The 25,229-nt window shown below is 41.7% G+C and overlaps 1 protein-coding gene across 5 annotated transcripts in view; it reads left to right on the top strand.

Annotated features, from left to right (window-relative positions):
* The window catches only part of PTPN11 (protein tyrosine phosphatase non-receptor type 11), a 27,639-nt gene extending 2,410 nt beyond the window's left edge, over positions 1 to 25,229 (top strand). For 2 of the 5 annotated variants that reach the window (XM_030500675.1, XM_030500670.1), the window contains exons 2-16: positions 2,858 to 2,980; positions 4,069 to 4,263; positions 5,033 to 5,225; positions 6,442 to 6,558; positions 7,058 to 7,171; positions 11,801 to 11,897; positions 12,475 to 12,554; positions 12,677 to 12,835; positions 14,801 to 14,932; positions 15,813 to 15,967; positions 16,489 to 16,556; positions 16,644 to 16,795; positions 20,285 to 20,397; positions 20,615 to 20,716; positions 21,734 to 25,229. In XM_030500675.1, coding sequence (XP_030356535.1) covers positions 4,175 to 4,263; positions 5,033 to 5,225; positions 6,442 to 6,558; positions 7,058 to 7,171; positions 11,801 to 11,897; positions 12,475 to 12,554; positions 12,677 to 12,835; positions 14,801 to 14,932; positions 15,813 to 15,967; positions 16,489 to 16,556; positions 16,644 to 16,795; positions 20,285 to 20,397; positions 20,615 to 20,684 — 1,539 coding nt within the window. In that variant the 5' untranslated portion in view covers positions 2,858 to 2,980; positions 4,069 to 4,174 and the 3' untranslated portion in view covers positions 20,685 to 20,716; positions 21,734 to 25,229. Of the gene's footprint in view, positions 1 to 2,857; positions 2,981 to 4,068; positions 4,264 to 5,032; positions 5,226 to 6,441; positions 6,559 to 7,057; positions 7,172 to 11,800; positions 11,898 to 12,474; positions 12,555 to 12,676; positions 12,836 to 14,800; positions 14,933 to 15,812; positions 15,968 to 16,488; positions 16,557 to 16,643; positions 16,796 to 20,284; positions 20,398 to 20,614; positions 20,717 to 20,862; positions 20,884 to 21,733 lie in introns of those variants that run through there. The other 3 variants (XM_030500671.1, XM_030500672.1, XM_030500674.1) reach the window with 3 other exon arrangements.

Genomic DNA, 25,229 nt, shown 5'->3' with positions numbered 1-25,229 from the left:
CCCTGATTAGTTTACAGTAAGCTGCTGACCCCCCAAAAGCAGAATATTCCTCACATAGTGAGGACGGTCAGTTTAATCAGAGCGTGGGCTTGCGTCTGCCTTGTGTTACTTTCTTGATTATATTTACTGGCTGCAATGCCCTTTGCTTGGGACGGCCTCTGCACCTGCTCGCAACAGAGAGTGGAGAAGGAAAGGAGGAAAAAGAAGTCTAAAATGCATTCCATCCCTATAAAAGGAAGCAGAAGCAAAAGTCCTCCCTGGGGTTATGTTACGTGTGTCTGTGCCCGCGATCCCTGTGCTCTCTGCTCCGGTTTTGGAAGGGATGGAGGCACCGAGGTTCAAACGCACACGTGTGGTGGCAGCACTTCAAATGGAGGGATGTTCATCACCGGGCCGGAACCATTTCACAGAGATCACCGACACCCCCATTTTTCTATTTGGGGTGCCTGACAAATGCATCTTCCTACTCAAAGCCAAAAATACAGAGATGAGAGAGCAGGAGTGCAAGTTACCGCCAGAACAGAAGTTACATAAAGCGCAGTGAACTCCATCCATCTCCCAGGTGTAGCTTTGCTTTTGCTGCACTTTTTGCCATTTTCGATAGGAATGTTTTTAAACAACTTCTCACCTTTTTAACCTCCTTTAAGCACAAGTTATTTCTAGTCCCTTCAGTTCGTTAAATTGGTATTTTTCCATTTTATGTCTTTAACAGTTCATGTGCAGTTACATCCAGATGCATGAGGGTTTAGGGCAAGGTAAAGAAGATATTATATTGATTAAAGCTTATGGAATGTCTCAATGTAATAAATCTGCAGAGCTAATTCCAACAACTTCTCCTTTGCATGTTAATTTTAGGATACAAACTCAAAACCTTGCAAAGGTGTCTCTTGAATCCTCTGTGTGTTTAAAGAGCTTATAAATGATTCAAAATGTTGCACTTTTCGTTTGGTTGGGGTTTGTTTTCTCCTAATGGGAGTGCAATTTTAGGGGTGGAAGTGTGGTGAGTATATTACCACCTTCTGCAGACCAACCTGCTGTGTTCTGAAGTGCATTATTTCATGTTCAGTTCATCCTGATGAACTGGATGCTTGTGCAGTGTCTTTCGTGAGACTGCATCAGAACAGGACTTCTCTTGACCTGTGAGTAGTCATTAGATAAATGTAGCCTTAGTTATTAATCCATTTCCCATTTGCTGTAATAACTTGGAAGAATATTTTAATAGTGTTTTCCATGAACCATGCTCCATGGGTTTGATTGTTTTTTGTTGTTCTGCAGCTAAAGGTATGGTAGCACTCACTAGATTTTCTTGGTGCAATCAAAATATCCTTAGGTAGGAAAAAAGCAAGATTAACTAGAAGAATTAGTTACTTCTAGAATGGAATTGGTACAGAAGTAATCCTAACTCCCATTTGAATGAGTTGCTGGAGGTTTGGATGGTTTATAGTCTCTCAAACTCTCCAGAATATTTCTGTGAGAATCTGTGTCTGAAGAGAACAGGTTGGATAAAGCCTTGCTGGGAATATTGTCAGCTCCTCAGTGCAGAAGGAATTGCTGAAACGATTGAAATAATAACCCTAAATTTGGACATGCTCTTGCATATTTTGCTGGTTTAGCAATTTAGCATGAAGTGCTGAAGTATTGGGAATGACCAAGAATGATATTCCATTTTTATAGATACAGCACTCCTGTATCCGTGATGAGTTGTGGAGTCTTTTGCCGTAATGTGTTGCTTTACTTCAGAGGAACTAAGAACTTTGTGTACAAAGAGGAGCAGCCTCTGTTCTTTCTGCACATCCAAATGTGCATTTCCACTTGTGTCCTGCAGTGTCTGATTTATGGCAACTTGGAAAAATGAAGGTGATCCTTTACTTGCCAGATACAAGTCTGACAAAGCCATTAAGGCAGTTTTTAGCTGCTGTATTCACATCTCTGTCCCTGGCTGGTGGTTTGCATTTCGTTGGCTTTTTTAAGTTTGTCTCCTAAAAATCATGCCTTATTAAAAACTCCTTTCACCCAGAACACACAGATGTAGTTCAGCACTGCAAGAGTGCAGTCAAAATCCTTGGTCACAGATAAGAGGAAACGCAGATGTGTCAACTGAATGGCTAAGAATAAGCCTCAAAAGTTAATGCCATAGGTGGGGACATGGAGCTTCTTGGCTATAGCCCATATAGAGCTCTCCCTTGGCAGGACACTATATTAGTCATTCCGAAGGCTCTTTGTGGGTGGTGAATATCAATATGAGATTCCTGGGTGCTTGTATTTAAGTGGGATATATTCAGACCAGAGAAATTGCCATGGTAGTTGGGAGGCAAAGTCTGGCAGCCACCAGCACCTCATTCTGCTGAGGAAGGTGGGAGAAGGCTGAGCAGCTTGTCTGCAAGTGAAGTTCCTTCCTGACCACTATCAGCTGGTGGTCACCCTGTGCCCTAAAACATGAGGTTTTGTTACCTTTTTAACCTTTAAAATGTTGTCAAGTGTCACTTTGGATGTCTTGTTTTATTAAGTGTTTTTCCTGGTTGTCTTCCAGTTTCTTTGTGTATCTTGTCTTCCTTGAGTAAGGAAAATGTAGGATTGTAGTCTCTACGTTGTATACCTTTGATACCATTTTAATCCAAGCAGTCTGAGTATGTCTAGGTATAGCTCCTACAAAGCATCTCTTACCAATACATCAAATTGCAATGCAATATGAAATGAATAATTTCTACTTTCTTATTAATTTAGGAACACAATTCAGTGCTTTCTGGTTTTGAAGCTGTTGGACTGTTCTGTTGAGTCTTGTCATGGAAGTTGAACTCTGAAGACCAGAAGATCTTCTGCTTATTTATTAACACTCTTTATTTTTAACCTCTAATAGATGGTTTCATCCGAACATTACTGGGGTGGAGGCAGAAAACCTGCTGTTAACAAGAGGAGTGGATGGCAGCTTTTTGGCACGGCCCAGCAAAAGTAACCCAGGAGACTTCACACTCTCTGTTAGGTAAGTTTAAATGGGTTTTGTCTTTCTCCCCAAGTTGGGAAGGGTCTTTGATGCTGCTCTTTGGGAAAGAGTTGTAAGTGAACTCCTTGTAAGAGGTGAAGGAATGCATGGATCACTTTTTAGGCCATTGTTCCCTTTTTTCCTTCTCTTCTCCCATTTTCCCTGAAGAGGCTCTCAAATACTTTTACCCAATTTGGGGAACCTGTAAGTTGTAGCGAATTCTGATTCTGCAGTCAGACAGAAGAGCTAAGGGGGATTCATGGTAACATTCATAATGGTATTGCTTTCAGCCCTTTAAAAATCTATTTCGTAATTATCTGAAAGTAGCACATGCAAGGAAGTGCTCTTCAAGGCTCTCTTCTTAAAGTCAGCAAGGTTTTAAGGACAACTGCAATGCTATTTCAGCTTCCAAAATAGGCCTTTTGGAACACTCGTCCGCTGAGACTGTGTGAATAGTGATAGGGATGGGGATGGCAAGAGGAAGTAGATAAAACACAAGGGAAAAGTGGGATTGGTGATAAGAACAATGCTGCTTGGATACCTCTGAGATAATGGGCCTGGTTGAACAGAAGGGGACTCTTCCAGAGAGCTGTTCTTCATTAATATTAGACTATGGGAGCAAATGACTTGCATCAGGCAAAGGCAAGTGCTTACTGAAGGAGAGATCTTAGGGTGGAATTCTAGGGAAAGGAGCAAACAAGCTCTGATGGGTGTCTGCGAATTCTCCTCACCCCTCCACCCCATGTGCTTGTGTGTGCAACTCCTGGGGGGCTGAGGGATTTCTACTGGAGATGGTGAAGCTGCAGAGTTTACCCTGGCTTCAGGGGGCCCTTCATTATGGAACTAAGTTTCTCCTTGTTTTTCCTGACTGTTAGACAGACATTTCCCCTTCATGCAAGCCACTGAAACGTGGCTGAAGCACCCTTCAGAGGTGTACTAGTGTAGCTACTCTGCAGTGTTTCAGTTGGGAAGCGATGCAAATCCAAGTATGGATTCCTCTAACTCGGACAACAGAACACTAAATATAAAGTGATTGATTGGAAATCAGCTGACTTGGGGGGGGTGTTTTCCTTTGTTTCAAATATTAGACGAACTGGAGCTGTCACCCACATCAAGATCCAGAACACAGGAGACTACTATGACCTCTATGGAGGAGAGAAGTTTGCTACGTTGGCTGAGTTAGTCCAGTATTACATGGAACATCATGGGCAGCTCAAGGAAAAGAATGGAGATGTTATAGAGTTGAAATATCCACTGAACTGTGCTGATCCTACATCTGAAAGGTCAGAGAATTGGTGGTGAAAACCTCAGTGTCCATGTACTTGATAAATGCATGTGTTTATCCCTATTAATGCTACAGTCAGCTTCCATTTGATGAAAGGGTGGCCGCTATCTTGTCCTAAAAGTGGTCCAACTGATTTCACTGAGGTTACTTGCAAAGTAGCCTAATGAACACAGCTAAAGATAAAGCAATCTAAGCCTCAGAACCTGTTTTCTTCAGCGTTCTTCCTGGTGTGATACAATACTAAAAAAGAAGGCATAGCTCTCTTTATTCTTACTGGGAGAATGTTTTATTATGAGATTGATGTGATTATCCTGTCCTCTTCCTGATGTGACGGAAGGATAAGGTCTCAAAGATGCTAAGCTCCCACAGGTTTATCAGGAAACTGTGTCTTCATGAAGGAAATCAGAGGACTTAATGCTTTGACTGAGGAAGAGGTTGCAGAGTAAGCTCGTGTTTATTGGACACCAGGGAATCGTTTGGATTGTTGTAAAGGATCCAAATCAAAGCTTCATTTGAAGCTTGCATGACATGCAAATTTCAGTGCTTATGGAAGTGTTTGCTTTGAAGTGCTTCTGTAATCACTGGTGTGTATGTACATTTCTGAGGCTTATTTTACTTTTTATTTTTAGAAACCGAGGCTTTCTGCAGACCTGGCCACTGTTGTTCAGTGTACATAAGCATTTACTTTATAATAAATATTTAGAACAAGCTGATTCAGCCATGGCTGGAATGACAAGTAGGGTACCTGTCTATATCTTTATTTAAAGGTGGTTTCATGGGCATCTCTCTGGAAGAGAAGCTGAAAAACTATTAACAGAAAAAGGAAAACATGGAAGCTTTCTTGTGCGTGAGAGTCAAAGCCACCCTGGGGACTTTGTTCTTTCTGTCCGGACAGGAGATGATAAAGGAGAGAGTAATGATGGGAAATCTAAAGTGACACATGTCATGATTCACTGCCAGGTATGATGAAGCACGAGCTTCTTGAATAGGGCTGCTTCCACGGGCAGTGGGTTTGTTCTAACAGGAGGGCCATGTACTTCACCACAGAGAGCTGAGTGCATCCCCCTTTCCCCGCGGTGCTGCGTGTGTTCTGTATCATCTGTGTGATCAAATTGACTCATTTGATAGCATCAGAATTATATTAGTGTTTTATTTCTTTTGACTGCTTGTCTGGCTGAATCATGTCACGATATACTGTGCTGTCAAGTACCTTCTAATAGATTTGGTTTTGATTGCATCAGTAGTCTGTCTAAAATCCTCTGCTGATGGAGCCTTTCATGTTCATGGGTCTTAAACAAGTTAAAGTCTACTGGATGAATTACAGGAAAATAGAAGTAATTGTGCAAATAGAGATCTATCCAAATATATGTCTTTCTCCTATCAGTTTTTATAGTTGCAGCTGGTAGATGACCAACAAATTTTGAGTATTGAATCCAAGGAACACTTTTCAATCTATAAATCTTCAGTTTAATGTAGGGTAGCTCTTTGCTGAAGCATTATTAAATTGTACTATTTTGATATTTTCATACATGCTCATGGGTTTAAAAAAAAACAATAAATCACAGATTTTGTCATAGTCTTTTAGGATAACAGAAGAAAAAGAAAGTGCAACAACTTAATTGATTGAAAACAACTCAAATGCAATAACAGAAATGGTTTGGAGGTAGAAACGGTCTCCCACCACTGCAAAAGCTCAACTACCAGAATATTTTATTTCCCAAGAAAACCTCTTTGATTTGCAGTTAACTACAAGTAGCATTTATGACAATGAGAAAAATAACTCTGCATTGCTTCCTTGAAATAGGGATGGTGCCAATCAATACCAGCCTTACAGGATGCAATGATAGGAATTTGAATTGATTTCCATGGCTGTCTCCTGGATTCTAATCATGTAGCTCAGGAAGCCTGCTGGAGCTGAGTGAAGCTCAGTTCAGAAGGAATCATGTCTCCTGGAAGGGCAGACGAAATGATTTTCAGTTAGATGACAAAAAGGGTAATGTCCCCCCTAGTGCGAGCGTGTTTCTTCTTAGTAAGGTTCTACTGTCCCTCAGCAGAAGGATTTTAGTAGATTCTTCTTCAAAGATAATTTCTCATACACTGCATAGCCTAAAGGTAATGTTAGTGTAGATGTCATTGTGGGAAGTGCATTTATTTTGATGAGCATCTGTCTTTCAAGGATCTAAAATACGACGTTGGTGGAGGGGAGAAATTTGACTCTCTGACAGATCTGGTGGAACATTACAAGAAGAACCCTATGGTAGAAACTTTGGGCACAGTGTTGCAACTCAAGCAGGTGAGTGAACGGAGAAGATGCCACTAAGCTTGTTACCCTCAGAATATGCTGAAGTGCAGAGTTTTCCATCTGCTCTGTGAGACATCATTTTGTTTCCTTCCTAATGCAAAAATGAAGAACTAAACTTCATGAAACTGGATGACAAAGTCATTTGAATGGGAACAATTTCTTACATGCCTGTGAAAGGGTAGTCTTGTGTGTCTGATGGATGCAGAACTTCTCTTGGTTTATCGTGGTCCACAGGGACTGCAGGATGAGTCCAGAAATGAGACAACTTAATGTACTGAAGAACAACCATGAGACTAAAAGCAATTTTTCCCTGTTCCCTTCCTCTCTAGCATCACTGCCCTTCACTGTATGAATTGCAAAGTTTTGAGGTTCAAAGAGATGCGTGGATCCCAGAATTGCCTGTACAAAATGTGCTTAGTGGAGGGGACGTGTGTTTTGACTGTCTTCTCCCAGTTGCCATTTGTTACAGCTCTGTCTGTGTCTCTCTTAGCCACTGAATACCACCCGTATTAATGCTGCAGAGATCGAGAGCAGAGTGCGAGAGCTCAGCAAGCTGGCAGAGACTACAGATAAAGTCAAGCAGGGCTTCTGGGAAGAATTTGAGGTACTTCATCACATTCCAAGTGTTATAATTTTAAATCTGTATGCTAATGAAAGTTATGTTTGTTACTCCCTTCCTGGCACTTTCTCATCTCCCCCCCCATTGCTTCAGATCCCTGTTCTAGCTCCTTGCCTGTGTCAGGTACAGTGTGTGTTAAAATTTTACCAGTTCCACTCTTGTGGATTGAAATATTTGCCTTTTTTTCCTCATTCTGAGAGCCAATTATGTCCTTCCATGCTCTTCATTTAGTACCTAACATAATCCCTCCTGAATATCTTCCCCATCATGAGGGAGCTTTATGTACGACTATATCTGGCCCACCAGCACAGCCAGTCAGGTTCATTCCTGTGTTCCTTTTCTTTATGTGGATAGGAGGAGGTCTGTAGGCTGGGTCAATGTTTCTGGAGGCAGAGGTCTACTTCTGAGCCTCCTTTGCTCTTGGTGACCCAAGTACCAGTACAGTAGCAGTGTGTGATGCAGTTGGAATATGTTGGGTGCATATGAAGGGGATTGCACTGTGGTTTCTGTTGCATGCCTTGGTGCAGAGGACATTTCTGTTTGCACTCTGCTGTGTTCAGGAGATTGGGTACCTATTTTCAGGAAACTTCACTGTGATTTCTTAGTCAATATATGCTCTTGCTCTTGAGTTTGTGGCTTTTGGATAGCCATTTTGGGGGATCTTAAAACTCTTGTGAAGCAGTAGCAAGCTCTAAGATGAAGCCACATTGGTTATATGTATTTCTTGGACTCCTGGAAATAATTTGTGTTTTGGTTTGGTGCTTCATTTCTGCCTGCAGCCAAAATTTCATTTCCCTCCCCGAAAGTCTCATTGCCTTACCCTCTGTCTTACCTGTGCACCTCTCGTGTCTAACATAGCTGTGCTGGCCCAGCACTCCCCTTCTTTGAAGTCCTGATGATTTCAAGGAGCTACTTATGTTTGAAAGAAAATACAGCTGAAACTGTTAGTTTCTTAAGTAGAGCAAAGTTAAGAGCATTAGCTGTCAAATTCCAAACTACTTGAGTCTAACCTGGGTCCCAACCCTTCTCTAACAACTGGAGTCACTTCACAGCTGCATTCATATGATGGTCATAGCCAAAACCTTGGAATTGTCTTAAATATAATGGGCTGGTTTATATCCTATACACCTGAGGACACCACTGTGGAGTCTGGAACTCCACCAGCAGATGGCAACAGGAACCTGGCAAGTCCTGCTCTTTGTCAGAGAGGCTGGTTCTGGCTGGGTAATGCTATTTTGAGAAACTTCTTGAATAATGACAGATTTTCAAAGCAACCGTTATTGAAGACACTCTCTTTTTGATCAGACATACTCATTAGCTGAATGCACTATTCAGTCTGATCTGAGATTGTCAGGAGGAGAAACATAAACCCAGGAAAAGCAAAAGATTACCCAAAGAGGTAACAGATTTCACTAGGAATGTGGATGGAATATAAGAAGGTGAGGTCATGGCAGTGGGGAAATGATAGAACCGATTGAGGATTGAGCTTTCTCCTCTCTCTTCCCTGTGCCCACTGTGGGGGGTCAGTCCTGACCCAGGACTGTGGAATGGTCAGAATCCCACCTGGAGGGGGAAGCAACCCAGCAGAGGCTGCTCTGGGCACTGCTGAGGACTTGGGGCTCTGTTTTACCCAGCAGCAGAGTGGATCCCCGGGGGAGCAGCTCTCACCTATGGCTTGTGAACCTCCCCTGGTTCACAACCTTTGAATTGCTTCTCTTGCAGAGTTCAACCCATGAACCATAAACCTACGTGGTTTAGCCTGAACATGCATTCACAAGGTAGCCAAGCAGAGGGTCTCTGTTGGCTTCCCTGGAGGCTCTAAGCACACCTTGTTCTTATTCGGGGGGCAGAAAAAGGAAAGCATGCCCTGTTGGCTTGCCCTTCTTGTCATTGGTGCTGCCTGACGGTGAATTAATGTTTGTGGTTGCTTTGGGTTTTATTTTTCCTTGAGAGAAGCACTCTGGTGTGGTGCACTTAGGAATGGATTGTTGATTTGTCACAATATGACAGAACTATTACTTGACACTTAGAGCTTCTTTCCTGACCTCTGGTCTTTGTTGAATAAATTTGCCTTGTAATGGATTTATCGCTCGGTCCTTAGAAAGTGTTCTCCTGCTTTGTGACTTTCCAGAAGAACAGTATTTGCCAGCAAGCCAGAAGTCTTACAGGAAAAGTAAATGTAAGGAATGAAAGGTTTTATCTGTGAAACATTCTACTTCTCTTTCCCTTCACTGCTGTTGCTGAGGGCAGCACTGAACCTTGTTTTCCCCAATGTGTTTCTGGAGCTGAAGCAGTCTCCTGGCAGTTTGTGTTGTGCTTTCATTCACCTCAGGTAGGTGATAGCTGTCAGCCTTGGCGGCAGGAGGCAGAGTCCAACCTCCAGGTTGTCCATGGATCTCTGCCTGTGCTGTTTGAGTTGGCAGTCCAGATGGTACTTGTCTTCAGGCACACTGAAGTACCTCTCGTCCCTTGAACTACTAGACAGAAATGTTGACAGTCCTTGTAAGGTTTTTACTTGTGAAAAATGGCTGTTTGGTGAGCTTAAAGCTTGGATGGTGGAGTGAAATCAAGGGCTGTTTCAGATCTGTTGTTGCATTGTGTACGTCTCTTCATGGGGTCGTTAGAAGTCACTGCTGCTCATGGATCTCTCCTCAGGGATGCTCAAAGCAATAACAATTAACTGTGTGAAGGGATGATGTGTTTGAAGCTGTGGTTTCCACACACTTCATCGTTTCCATGTTTTAACTTGCAGGCAAAGTTTAGCTTTTGATTCTTTGTGTTGGTGTTTCACTTGCCTGAGGCTCCAAAGTGTAATATTAGGTCAGGGTGCTCTGTGATAATGGCACTTAAAAGGCTCTTGCAGTGGGCAAGAGGGGAACTTACTGCAGAGTGTTGTTTCATCCACCACTAGTACGAGCAGGCAGTGCTTTATGGGGATATGTTTTCTGTCTTTTGCTTTGCAAGTCTCTTATATTGCTTTTGTTCTTTGGTTTCCATATCTTTAGGATAAGCCTAATTGTCCCAAGGTCACTAAGTGAGGCAGTAACAACAACAGAGACTGAAATAGAAGTGAGCAAATATGCCTGATGTGCCCAAGCTTTAAAGTAAAAGCAATTTCTCTAAGAGTATTAAGAAGGGTAATAACAAGGGGAGCAGCTTCCAAAGCCTGAGTGTTCCTTTTAGTCAGGGCAGTACTGCTTTGGGGATTAAAACTTGGAACACAGACACAATTCTGGTCCCTCCAGCTTCATTGCAAGCAGAGAGATTTGCTACTAAGCAGCGTGGCTGTGAAGTGTGGAATTGCCATTGCCCCTGTCATGTTGATTGTGAACCATACACTGAGGAATTAGCTCCCTGCCAACAGGAGACATCCCCATGTGTGTTTATTGCTTCTGCACTAGGCTGATTTGTGGATAACCCTGTTTGTAATTATCTGATGCCTCCCCTTCTTTCCCCAGCAGGGTAATATGAGAAAGTCTGTGCAAGATTTTGTACTGGTTTAGTGAAATGGCTTTGTGTTGGTAGGAGAGAATAATGAGAGCAATTAAAGTGGTACGTGGCTGTGGTGGTGGGCTGCACATGAGCATTTTGCCTGTCTCATCCTTACCTTTGAAAACACTGTAGCATTCCCACATGGACTTTTGTTCTGGGGGAATGGACAAGAATATCTTCCTAATATTCTGCTTCTGACTGCTGAAGGACTCTTCACTGTGCTTGATATTTAAATTCAGTTGCTTGTGTTGATGTGCTTTGGGTTTTTCTGTATGCTCCTTCCTCCTCTTTGGCTGTCTGCAGTGTGTCTGGCTGCAGCTGGTGGGGATCTGCTCTGCTGGTGTTGATCTAACACAGCCTCTGTAGTCTCAGGGGCTTGTTTTGGGGGCTTCCTAGCAGCAGGACTGCAGACTCGCTGTAGCTGAAGGAGATGAAGGTGGCTGCTAAGGCCTAGAGGAGCCCAGCACAGGTCAGGTAGAGAAGCACTGGATCACAAGGTGCCTTATTCCTTTGGAATCTGGCTGTATTTTGAATGCTTTAGGTACTAAACCTTATTGTTCCTAAAGCTAATGCCGGTTCAGTGGGAATGTTTTACCTCCATACCTGCCTGATTCAGCAAAAAGGAGAAATGCAGTGGTACTCATAAGTTTTATGCTTGCTTAGAAGGACGTAGTGATAAATCTGTTGGACCTGCTCTGTAGAATGCTGCTTGTGTTGTCTGGTTTATTTAGAGTGCCTTTAAAATGGCCACATTTCCACAGCCAATGTTTTGTTGTGGCCCATTGTAACCAGTTGTGGTTTCCTTGCACTGTTTTGCAGCTAAAAGCTTTAAGGGCCCAGCATGTGTCTGCTTGGTCAGAATGGTATCATGAGTTTGGTTTAAAGCAGCTTTGAATTCGTAGGTGTTTGTAATTATTAGGTGGAAAATAGCTTCCTTATCATTCTCACTCTTTGTTTCTCATACACATTGGAAGCAATTGTGTACTAAGTCTGAAATGCAGTACCTCTCCCTCTTTCTCTGGCATTATAAGTTTCCTTGTTGTGAGAAAGGATTGCTGTAACGATGGTGAAACAGTCCCTGCAGTTGTATTAAACCCAGTTATTTGTGCTGTTTTCCTTTAGACTCTACAGCAGCAAGAATGCAAACTTCTCTATAGTCGTAAAGAAGGTCAGCGCCAGGAGAACAAAAACAAAAATAGATACAAAAACATTTTACCCTGTAAGTATTGATTTCGTTGGTTCCCATGTAAGCCTGCTCTGCTTCTATGCTTTATTTTCTTAGCTCATAAATACAGGGTTAATTAAGCACCACTGTGCTTTTTCTTCTCTTCAGTGATAATTCCCCCTCTGATGTTGTCGGTATCAGCCCGTGCAATTTGCGTTCAAACGTTTGCACTTTGTAGATATTGGTATTTCCCAAATATTATTCTTATCTTCAGCTTTCACTTGAAAGCATCACATCCCTAAACTGTTCCTCAGCTAACTGGAATGCTTAAATCTAAGAGGATTAATTTATGGTACAAAACTGCTTGGTGCAAACCAGGGGCCATTTGCCTTGACTTAGTGCTTGGCTGTCCATGTACTTGTGAGTTACCAGGGGGCATGAACACTTATTTTGAACTAGCTTGTTATGGCCACTTGTTTTAAGAAATGGCAAAGGAGGAAAGGTTGAATGTTCTAGCCAGTAATGTACTGAGTTTGATAACTTAATAGCCTGTCTTTGGCATATTTAAAAATAGCTGTGTGTTCACAACTGTAGGATGCAATTCCTTAATGTTCACGTATTTTTCTTCCAGTTGATCATACGAGAGTTGTTCTACATGATGGTGATCCAAATGAGCCTGTTTCAGACTATATCAATGCTAATATTATTATGGTAAGTATAATCCTACCTTCAGGAGCCTTGTTGGCACAGCCCATGTCTACTCTTTAATATACTCACCTAAATCCAAGTTAGTCTTGTAACCATTTGTTAAATGACATTTTTTTTTCCTTTAGCCTGAGTTTGAAACCAAGTGCAACAACTCGAAGCCAAAAAAAAGCTACATTGCTACTCAAGGTTGCCTACAGAATACAGTGAATGACTTCTGGAGGATGGTGTTCCAGGAGAATTCTCGAGTTATTGTTATGACAACAAAAGAAGTTGAAAGAGGAAAGGTAAAAACAGACTCTCAAACTGGCCTTGGGAAAGTCATGACATTTGAACACAATAAGGGCTAAACTGTCTTGATTATATTGATGTATGTGCTGAAACCTGGTGTGCAAGGAAGGTGCTGAGTGTCCTTTTTATTGGTGCCTGTGGGTATTGAGAGCATACTCCTGCCAGATCATCAGGCCTCCCTTTTTTAAGGGTTGACTGATTACATTTTAGCTTTAGATATTTTAAAACCATTCAGGGAAGTGTCTGGGGTTTTCTACAAACCATGTTGCTTCTCTTCCCCTTGGAAGAGGAGCAGTAAATTATGGTGGTGTTTTTGAAGAGCTGACTTGAATAAACCTTATTTAGTTTTTACTTTTTAATAGCCCATGGATGGCCTGTGCTCCTCTGCAGCTTCTCCAGGATTCTTTCCAAACTTTGCAAAGCCTTTTGTCTGTGTTCTGGCTGTAGGAGACATTTTAACGTCTGATTACTTGATCAGTGCTGCATGCATTGATTTGTTTTTCTCTTACTCTTTTTTGTTTTCTTGATGCTTATTTCACTTCTTCAAGAATTGCAAGTAAGAGTCCTGATATAAAACAAAAGCTTTTTTTATCTCGAGCCAAAATGCTTTCAGATCTGCAGGAAGGGGACAAACCTCTGCATCAGAGATGACTTCAAGAGCACATTGCCTAAGGAAGTGAGGAACCACGAAAGGTCTCAGATCTGCAGAGAGTTCTGAATATGCTTTAGAATTCACCGTAGGAGCAGCAAATACTTACAAATTAAAATGGTGGTGTTCTGGATGCAGTCCATAGAGCCAATAATACACACATCCCTCCATCAGGCTAAAGCTTATTTTAACACTGTGTGTTGCTGTTCAGACTTGCTACACCAACTGCTCTTGTGTTCAGAGGTCTGTACTGAGACTGCAAGTTATGCTGGCGTACGCCAAGATCAGTGTCTTTTAGCTTCTACCCTTTTGGAGATGACAGGGAAAGAAGGGCAAAAGTAACTTAAAAGCATCTTGTTGCCTAAGTAGGCTGGAAAGCATGTGTTCAATCATCTTTTGCTCTGTCTTGTGTTGGCAGAAGGAACTTTCTTGTTGCCATGTTTTCTCATCAGTATGCAGTAGTAACTGCAAATAGGAAATGTTTCTCTGTAGTACTCAGTGTTTGGTCTGCATTTGCTGGAAGCTACATCTATGTACCCACTATAAGATCCGATTTGATACTATGTGGACTGGTATTGCATTCACAGGCTGACAGGAGTTGCTCTTTCCTGAGCTGTCACAGGAACCAAATGAAAGTAGTAATAGGTGAATCCATTCCTCCGTGGATGGAATATATCCCTGTCCAAAGATAATCTTGAGAGAGATGTAGCACACCAAAAGCTCTACATTTCAGAAGCTACAGACACATGAGGCTTCAGCACCCTGCCACAGGGAGCAATTCTTTGTTGCTTTGGTGATTGGTAGTAGAATTAGAGAGCTATGTTGGCTCGTTGTGCTCTAAGTGATGGAAAAGCAAGCATCCAAGTTTCATTTCTGCTAAAAAAAATGGCTTATACCCTTGACTTGAATTTATTTCACAGCCTGTCGGGTTTGGATTGTAGAATAGTCTGTAAAGCTCCAGCATTGCACAGGAGAACTCAGTAGTTGAAACCTGTAGTTAGGTGGAGATACAAATAACAATGGTTTAACCTGCAGGCTTTGAAACTGTCAAGGCAAAGCAGGTATTTAAGATGATCACAAAAGCTGCTAAAGGGAGAGATTGCCTGTACCTGTTTGTCTGAAATCATCCAGTGTTTGTTGTGGGGGAAGAGAAACGTCCACCTAAAATATAGTTTACCTTGTCAGCTAGCTGTCCAGTTGGTGCTAGGAATTGTCCTCTCTGCATTCAGAAATGAAAGCTTCTGGAATGTTCTTTGTTGACCAGTTTATGAACCAGCCCTTCTTCTTACCAATGCCTCTCTTAATCTTGCAGAGTAAGTGCGTCAAGTACTGGCCTGATGAATATTCCCTAAAGGAGTACGGAGTTATGCGTGTCAGGAATGTTAAGGAGAGTGCAGCACACGATTACACACTAAGAGAACTTAAGCTTTCTAAAGTTGGGCAAGTAAGTATGTTAGTAACTCTGTCCTGTGAATTGAGGTTGAAGAGCAGCAGAAAATTTGCAGAAACAGACTGTTTCTTTGGAATCAATAAAAGCACTAAGAGATTAATGAATTGACCCCTGTCTTTCTTTGAAGCTTCAGGTTTAGTTCTTTCTCTTTGTCCTTGGGATAATTGAAGATTCTTAAACCTAAGCACTTCTTGGCAGAAGATGCATGGCTGCAGAGCTTTGAGGAAATCTGGAAAGAGGGACGATGCTTTGAAGTAGTTGGATTTAAGTCTAGCTAAACATTTGTTCCCTTTCATGGAGGTGGTTGTGCTAGAAGAAAATAGTTCTCTGTGGGTCCAGTATGTAGAAAGAAGACTTAAGGAATACAAAAGATGAAGGAGAGACAGTTAACTAGTGTGGAAATAGCACTTTCTTGTTAAGGAACACTTTGGATCGGGGTGCAAAACGAATTGTGTAAGAAGCAAATTAACAGCTTGTATTAGATTGGAGCGTGCATGCGATGTTGCTGAGTGGGAAGAAGTGCATAAGGTAGGTGTCACTAGGTATGAATGATGAGTATGACAGATGAAGGTCCCTTGCTGTTGGTCACCCTCAGACAGAATTTTGCCATGGCTTCTAAAGGTGAAGATGGAAATGTTCTGGGAAACAACTGCATGAGAAAGAGGGACCTGAGGAAGCAAGTTGTGTGATTGACTTGTCAGGCCAAGAACCACTCTGGCTCCTTCTTCCCTTAATAGATTTGTGGTGCTGTGGATACCGAGCAGCAGGCTGGATATGCCACCTTCTGATCTGACTCAGCTTTGCCACAGAAGTGCTTTTAGCTGGATTTTGATGTGAAGGATCTTGTTTTCATGTGTTGGCATCTTCCTTCCAGGGGAACACAGAGAGAACAGTCTGGCAATATCACTTCAGGACTTGGCCTGATCATGGAGTCCCAAGCGACCCTGGTGGCGTACTAGACTTTCTAGAGGAGGTGCACCATAAGCAGGAGAGTATTTCTGATGCAGGACCAGTTGTGGTCCACTGCAGGTATGGTGATGTGCTGTGCCTCTCCTGCTACTACTCTCTACCTTGTGGAGTTGGAGCCTTTTCTTATCTCTTTTTCTTCTGTTTGTGCTTTGTGTTTTGCAAAACACAAAGTCTGTGTGAATAAGGATTTCTGATGTATGGGAAGGTGGTTCCAGTCTTGGCTGCATACGTTTCAGGTGCAGGATCGTGGAAATTCTAGTATCCCATCCCACCTCCTGTGAGTGCTCCCTGCTCAGTCTTGGCTTATAAATGAAATACTTCTTTTAAGGCAAGGAAGTGTTAGATCTGGCCCTGTAGTTTTTTCTGATTCAAGGATGTTAATAAAGGCTCCCACAACTTCTGTCTCTTCCATATCAAGTTGATTAGGTCTCTAGTTACTTTTAGCTGCGTGGCTTAGTTTGATTCTGGCTATAATTTGGAAGTATAATGTCTCTTAATACTAGCCTCTGAGTTGGACTGGTGTTTTGGTGTCTGTTCAGAAAAAGCCAAACAATTAACTTCTTTTCTTCCCTTTTTTTCAGTGCTGGGATTGGGCGAACAGGAACTTTCATTGTGATTGATATTCTTATTGACATAATCAGAGAAAAAGGTAGGTTCTGCTGGAAGATGAGACCAACCTCTCCTCCAAAGTCAAAGCTTGTTTTACTTTTCTTAACCTTATGATGATTCTCCCTAGGTGTGGACTGTGATATCGATGTTCCAAAGACCATTCAGATGGTGAGATCACAGCGGTCAGGAATGGTTCAGACAGAAGCACAGTACAGGTTTATTTACATGGCAGTACAGCACTACATTGAAACGCTACAGCGCAGAATCGAGGAGGAGCAGGTACATTTGTCCTGAGTATAAAGCATTCCATAGGAACATGTTAGCATTTGAGCAGGGAGCAGAGTTGCTCGTTTGCTGCCTCTGACTTTTGGAGGCATGATTGCTGACTGTTCAACCGATGCATCGTGACAAGAGTGGGTCTGTAACCTGTTAACCCTGGTCAGAGAAGTTAGCCTGTATTTCAATTCATTATGCTTAAGAATTACCTAAACTATGAAGTGAAATTAGAAAGCCATAAAATGAAACCGGTGTGTTTGGCCACTGGCAGAGGAAGAAAATCAGGACCTTCCATGAAAATGCTAGCATGTGTGGGATCCCGTCCTCCCTGTCCCCAGTCCCTGCGCCCCAGATCTCAAATTCCCTTAATATTACCTAGTTTTCTATACAAGAACAACAAAAGATAAGGCTCTGTTACTCAGTACAGAACTTTGTGTTCTGTTGTGTTTTAAAGAGATTTTAAATGTTGGCTGTATTTCTAAAGTATGATAATCAAATTCAGATGCTAGACACTCTAATACCAATTTCAGAGTCTCAAAGTACATGTTTTTTTAGTAAGTATATTGGACTGAAAGATGAAAGAATGAGTGTGGTGATCTTGCAGTGGTACGGTGTCCAACAAAAAGCAGAGGAGTGAGTTGGTGTGATAAGGTGAGAAAAGCTTTGGAATATGTGCTGACAACCACAAGACCTTCAGGCCGCTCTTCCTGTTTTAAGTATGTCATTGCACTCAAATCCTACAGTCTTACAGAAGTTACTTCATTTTGTAATAAAGAACTGTGGTGTTCTGCTCGCTGTTGCTTTTCATTCTCTGGTCATCTGGGACTTTTATCTTTGTTTCACCATTTCAGTGTCTTTCCTTCTGCAGCTGGCTTGCTGCTTGGGCAATAAAGACACACAACTGATGAGGCAGATGTGGGGAGCTGCATGGTTAGCACAGTGCCAGATACGAGATACAATCCCTCTGCAGAGATGGAGTGTGCCAGCCTGGGCTTGGCACTCTCCAAGAGAAGCCGCTCTCTTGTGTGGCTTCTGCTTGCTTTGGAGTGTGGCAGAGCTGATTTGATATTTGCCTTCATGATGTGGATGCACTGTTCAGCAGGGAGGATAGAGGCTTTATTCCTCTCCTCAGGACAGCTGTTGTGTGCTCTGATGGTGATTAGACACAAAGTGATGAACAAGTAATCCCTCAGGTGTACTTTTTTTCCTGCCTTTGTTGTCTCATTTTGCTCTAAGGAGCTGCCTCATATCTCTGTGTATAATTATGCAAGTATCCTCAGCTTGTTGAATAGGGTCTCTTTTGCTGCTGCCATTTGCAGAGTAGATCTGGAACTCTCTCTTGATCACTGTAATGGGTTTTGAGGGTATGAGGCTCAGTTGTGTTTCATCTTCTATTCCATTACTAGCTCAGAAGGCACAGGTATAAAAAGAAACTGGAAGTGGACCGTTGCTTTACTTCAGGAGGTCTTGATCTATAACTAGGGCTAGTGGCAGCTATAGGGATAAAACAATATAGAACTTCCCAAACAAAAGCAAAGCTTTGTGGTGACTATAGGAATTAATGTCCTGAACAAAAGATGGTGAACTGGCTTTGATAGAGCAGAAAAAACCCTGGCTGAGTAGTAGAATGCTTGAATTTCATCCCAATAAGGTAGTTTGGGAATGAAACGCTGTGTTTGGAGAAACTTGAACTTCTGAAACCTTCTTCTCTATATGCTTCCTTTAATTGCAGTTGCAAACCTGGTGAAGTCAATTAGGACCTTTATGGGAAACCGTATGAGGTTGTGTTCCCGTCTGCTCTTCTGTCTGGATGGACACAAGCCAGCTCTGAAAAGAAATTAGGTGGTCACATTAGCTAGCCCATTGTCATGCAGGACTTGCAACCAGCTGGACTGAAGAAGTGGATTTGTGAGCAGTTGCATCCGTTCACATAGATCTGCCTGCTCTTTCTTTGTATTCAGGAGAAAAATGTCCCTCCTCTGCGAGCATTCCTGCTTGCTTTGCAATGCTGAGAGCCTCAAGATTTCACAGTTAGGCGTTGTGTTAAATGTTGCCTGTCTTCTTACAGGTGGGGAAGAAAAGCAAAGTGAATTTGGTTTATGATTTTTTTTTTTTTTTCCCCTTGGAGAAATGTTATATTCTCTTGCATCTCAGGAACAAATAGTTCTTACCCCATTGCGGTGATTCTGAGTTAGAAAGGATCATTACAAGTGAATTAAGCAGAAGGAATTAAAGCCAGATATCTACTTTTTCTTGGCCTGTTTTATCTGTTTCAGTCAGCTTAAGTAATAGATCCAACTGATCCTTTTAATTGCTTTTACTGTACAGTACAGCTGTAACTTGAACTGCCATTTAACAGTTTGGGGTGGAAATCAAGCCCTAGTTTTGGGCTTCAGAATATTACTGGTTGGTGAAGGGTTTGTAGCCATAACACTGGAATGCAGCAGAGTTTGAACCTTTGCATTTTGTTTTAATCTTACTTTTTAGCATTACTTTCCAGGCAATTGATCTGTATTGGCAGTATATATGGAAGTGATTTGTCAGGAGTAAGTAGGAGCCTGAGAGGGGGGAAGTTCAGTAAAAAACCAAGTTGAGCAAGTTTTGAGCAGTCTCAGAAGGCTGCCTTGGAAAAACTTCAACCTATGTTGCTATACAGAGCATTCCTAGCGAAGCTTAGCAGCCAGAACTCCCCAGAGGCTCTGACAGCCTCTGCTGTGAGATTGATCCAGGCCAGTTATTTAGGACTTGTTCGAGCATTTAAAAAACAAACCAACCCCCTTCCAAACAACAAACTCCACAAGAGAACCCCTCAAACCCAATACCCTGTAAAACTTGAAAGTGAGGCTTTAATTTCTGTACAGGTTTCAACGTCTGCATGTGCTGTGGCTGTTCATCTTGCAAAGGAAAAAGCCATATCCCCTTTCTTTCCTAGTGTAGCTTTGCTTGCTGGAGCCTCCAGTATCTTTAGCTGCATGCCAGCGCAATTGGCTGCAGCTTGGAACATATGTTGCAGAATACAAATAACAGCTTGGGTTCTTTTTATATCAAACCTAATGGGCTAAGATGTTATTTTATTAGAGATCTTGCAAACAACGTTGTTACTCATTTGGACACATCTCCAAGCTGGAAATAAGGTCAGTGGGAAGCCCACTGGCTGGTACTGTCTGTTGAAGAATGAAGTGTGGTTTCTTCTGCCAAGTAAGATGAAGATTGCGTACAAGTTCATAAGGTTGGTGTAAACTGCCACCATAAGGATGGTGGAAAGGGGAATATTGAAAAGTGAGATTTTTCAGGTCTTGCAACCAACAGCTAAATCCAGCCTTTCCGTCTTACCCATTTGTGTGTGTTATCTACAGAACTCTCCTCCTCATAGACAAACCTTTCTCCTAAAAGCATAGGTGTTTAGTTACACGTGTAATTTCTGCACTGCTTTCGTGATTGTTTTCTGTTGGTAATCCAAAACCTGGCTTTTTGTTGTGTTTTGCTTCACAGAAGAGTAAGAGAAAAGGTCATGAATACACAAACATTAAATATTCTTTATCGGACCAGACAAGTGGGGATCAGAGCCCTCTTCTACCCTGTACCCCAACCCCAGCGTGTCCAGAGTAAGTTCACTTCTGTTGTTAGTACAGTTCAAAGCTTAAGCACTAATCATCAGGGACCTCAAATGTGAATGAGTTGTCACAGCATCTGCCCTAGACTGTTGCCCTGTGCTTTGCTCTTAAATTGAGCAAACCAAATCGTCACTGAATTAAATTGTGTGTATAAATACAGTTTTCTTGCACTAGATCCTTTGGACTGTAAGTATTTGTTTCGTTTCAGAATGAGAGAAGATAGTGCTAGAGTATATGAAAATGTGGGGCTGATGCAACAGCAGAAGAGTTTCAGATGAGAAGATGTACAGAGACTTCCATGCAAAGGCAGGTATGGATGTTCAGGAGTGAGTTGGAATCCAGCCTGGGCTTGTGGTGTTCGGAGAAAATGTACCTAAAACCAAACTGAGAGGAACTATAGAAAGGACTTTCTAATGCCCAGAATGCATGTAATCCAATGGGGTGTTTAAATTCCAGAAGCTCATTTTAATTGAGTTGCATCTGTGTCTACCCTTGCAAAACAACATGGAATATTAACTTGGTAATTTGGCTTTTGTTCTCGTGTCCTGGCTCACCAGTGACATGAGTTGGAAGTCTTTATTGCTCAGGAAACTAAGTTCTGCACGCTAGCAAAAGATGAGTAACAACTGCAGCCTGAAGTTTCCATGTCTTTTAAAAGCAACCTGCTTGATAGTAAGGATTTGTGTGTGTCTAAAGAGACTCAGAGAACACTTAATCTCATACTCAGCCTCATAAAAGATGGGATGAGCAATTACTGCTGTGCCTGTGTGATGTGAGCAGTTGGTGTAGTATTGTTGTCATACTAATAAAAATAAAATCCTTGCATTTGCTGGGAGAGAGATCTGTGGATTCTCTTTCTTATACTTTAAGTATCTGTTATAATTTGGTTCTTACAATCAGACAACTGAATGTTATGAGTAGGTTATTAGCTAATAAGTTTATCTGATACTTCGGTTAATGGGCTGTGAATACAGCAAAGGAAAACCTTTGAATTTATAGTTACTTTAGTAATTAATTTCTTTCGGATTGTAATCTAAAGCCTTTTATCATTTTACCCCTGTGTTTTTAAAGCCCTCAGAAATCCTATTTTCCCTTTTCTATTTGGTAACTCTAAGTGTGGTTCATCCATTTAGTCCAGGGACCTTCTCCAAGATTATACACAGCCTCATCTTCTACTGCCAAAGTACCACACAGTTCATAAGCACAGTTTGAGACTTTCAGTTGAGTTTAAGGCTTTCTTGAGCACTTCTGTATCGTGTCAGGCTAAGAAATAATTGCTGCTTTCTTTTCCTGTATAACTTTATGTTCTTCTCCCTTCCTTTTCCAGAAATGAATATGGTTTTTAAAAAGGTCAAGAAAGAGATGGAAGAAGCTTCACATGAACGGTGAACTCTGAGGGCTTGGTACCTTTTCATTTACGGTTTTAATCCTTCAACAGTAGGCAAACTTCAGACCATCTAAAGATTGTTGATGTCTCTTCTCTCCAATACCTGATTTACAATTGCTCGTTTTCCAAATAAAAGGAAATTCTTTCTACAATGTAGACAACTACTTTGTAGAGTCAGTTTTGAATCCCACAAACTGTTGGACTGTCATCCATTTGGTTTTTAAATAGTGTCTTTGTTTCACTGTATGGCTGTTAGTTGGGTTTTTTCCTTATTTGAGCAGTTGTGGGATGTATTTTTATTTCTCTTCTTTTTTTGGGGGGGCGGGGGTGGTGGGAGAGCAATGGTATGGATAAATCCGTTACAATAATGTAAAATACTGATGGGAACAATACTTGATTGTTTGAAAACAGTGGATCACCAGCATGACTAGAATCAGCTACATGATAAAATTAGTCCTAATACATTTCAAACTCAGACTGAGTTTCATAGGGGTGAACAGTTACTGATATGAAGGTGCTTTTTGTGATGACTGGTGGCTTCGATTACGACTTAGCTGAGTGGCTGGATGGGCTGGTTTTGAGTAATCATGCAAGGTAGCCTTTACATCAAACAAGATTTCTTTTCCGTGATCTCTATCCAAAATAGACATTTACTGTATCTCTCAAAAGGCAGTGGCCTGGCAGTTTGGGAGGACACTGTCTGTGTTTGTTTGTCTGTGTTCATCTGTTAAGCAAGAGATTGAACTTGTAGAATTAAGGTATTTTTAAAAGTTGCATGATGAGACCTTGGCAGCGTATTTAAAACAGTGAAACAAGTAACCCACTGTGCAGGCTGTTACCTTAGCGTGAGGTAACCCTCTTCCCCTTCTGCTGGGGAGGTGGAAGCTCTTGAGCCTTCTGGTTTTTGGTAAGGCCTTATGCTTGTTCGAGTGGCTCAACTAAAGCCATGGGGGGAAGCAGTGTGTGGAAGCAAGGCACCCACTGAAATTGCCTTAGTTGGAAAGGGCAGCCCAGGCAGCAGGACCAGCAAGCTTGTTCTGGATCCTTCCATCTGGCAGGAGTTGGTTACTGCTCTACCTGAAGTGCCTTTCAGAGCTGCATTGACTTTGCTGTCCCTATTCGGTTAAAACTCACGCGCATCTGAAACCACTTCTGATTGTTGTCAGTGAGACACAGTCCTACAGACTCTAGAACCAAGAACTGCTGTTAAGCTGCCACTTAATTGGGTTCCTTCACTTCGTTTGCTCTGTCCAATTATCTGGATGAGAAGCTCCCCTCGAAGCCATGAGCAGCCGCGGGTGTGCGTTGATGGCAGGATGGGTCCCCGGGAGTGGGTGCTGGTGGTGTCTTACCAACACCTTTTCCCCACGTTTCTGGGGAAGTTCTGCGATTTAAGTGGTGTTAAGGAATTATTGCCATTTTCATACAGCAGATGCAGATGGTGAATACTGCATTTAACTGCTGTGTGCGAGGGTGCAGGGCCAATGGAACCGCGTGATTGGCCTTACTAATGAACTGATGCTGAAGCCTGGAATGTAATTAATGCAGCTTTGTGAAAGGTGAAGTGGGAGATTACATTGCCTGTTCCTGAGAGTGCTTTGCAAAATCAAATATTGGAACACTTTGTTTGAACTGAATGAAGGTGCTTCTTTAACGTTAAGCAGAATTTTGTTACTTTGCCTATTGTCCTTTTTGTCTTTGGAGGCTTTGGGTTTTCTTTGGAACTCCTGTCACCAGCATACCATAATATGTGTTCTAATGTCATAGCCTTATACTCTAGCCATAAGCTAGCCCTTGCTAGATCTAAAATTTCCAGTCATGATGAGAGAGAAATCTATTCATGAGGTAGTGAGATACCTATTCTACATCACCTGCTTCCTCTGCTGTCCCTCAGCTTCCTCCTGCTGAACAGGGATCAGTTGTAAGTGTTGGTATTTGTATAGAGCAATTGACAGCAATTAAATATTTGTCTGAAACTTTGCAGTGTTAGACAAATGCTGCCCTTCATATGTCAGAGCAAGGTGGAACGTGTTCAGGTTTGGAGGTGTTGTGCACCAAACTGAAGAGTCAGGGGGAAGGTCAAGAGAAATGAGAGAAGGATCCCGAATGAATCTGAACTCTGTTATGAACTCAGTTAATGTGATGTGTCTTAAAAGATTGACCTGTAGAAGCAGCAATCGCTTATCCGGCCAACATAAAGTTGCCTCTAACGACCTCATTTTAGCTGTTTAGGACCTGCCTCTGTAGGATTTTTGTTTTCTTCTTTCTTTTTTTCTTGGAACCAGGGAATTCTTACTGCAGAATGTGTATTAATCCCGGGGAGTATATGGTGGGAGAATGTCAAGGAGGGAACAGAATCTGAGAGACTGTAAATAACTGCTCCTCTCTTAACTGGTGTGTTGGGCCCTGCTGGATACCAAAGGGGAGACCTTGCAAAGTAGAATCTTTCATGCACCAGCAGGAGAGGGGTGATTCTTAAAGCATTTTTGTAAATTATTTTAAACAGTGGTTGGGGTTTATGGCAGATGAAGCAAGAAAGAGCAATGTCCTTTGGTTCAGGGGAGATAAGTGAATGTGGGTTTCGTGTATTTCTAGTGAGTTTTTAGAGAATAAATTTTTAAGCATTGATTTCAAGCTTTTGCTGTGTCAGTGGAAAAGGGATGCAGTTCTGAAGTGTTCTGGTGGAGACTTTATACCACAAGGGAAACTTTAACCCAACTCCTACGGCACAATAATTTATGCCAGCATGAATTTGCTGCAGACTTCATTTACTGAATGTTTTATAGCATACACTTTAATTTCAGCTAACTGTTGTTAGGACTGATTGGTTCTCCTATTAATCCTGACCAAACATTACTTTTTCCTCTTAAGATCTGTCTTTGAAACACAATTAACTCGGATACAGCTAACGAAGTTATAAAACCTGTCTTTTTTGTTGTAGGGATGAGAGCAAAATCACAGCTGGTACTAGGATGTGTTGTCAGGTTTTGATTTTCTACCCATAACTTCATTATTTCAAATTAATTTTTTAATTTCTCCCTTTCAAATAGTGAAACCTAATGAATAATTTCCAGCCTGTTTATTTATGACATTATTGTGATTTTTGTTTTTATTACAGTACTAAAGACTAATGAAAAAGGATCCTCTTATTAGGTGGAGTAGACCTTGCATTTATTTTTTTTCCTGCAATGTATGAAGTATTGTACCAGAGTATTAAATGAAATGTAATATTTTATTGAGAAAATTTCTATCCTTTAAAAGGAATACATTAGGATGTCATCAATTTGATGTGAATCATGTAAATGTTGACAATGCGCTGTTTATGATACATCTAGTGTTTGAAAAGACTCACTTATTGCCTTTTGCCCACGTACATTCTGTAGACCATTTACAATTGTCAAAATGTGACATTAAAATAATAGTTCCTGTATAGAAA

Source organism: Strigops habroptila, chromosome 11 (genome assembly GCF_004027225.2).
Source record: "Strigops habroptila isolate Jane chromosome 11, bStrHab1.2.pri, whole genome shotgun sequence".
Lineage (NCBI taxonomy): Eukaryota > Metazoa > Chordata > Aves > Psittaciformes > Psittacidae > Strigops > Strigops habroptila.
Note: the sequence above shows the minus strand (reverse complement) of the source record. Positions and strands in the feature narration are given on the sequence as shown.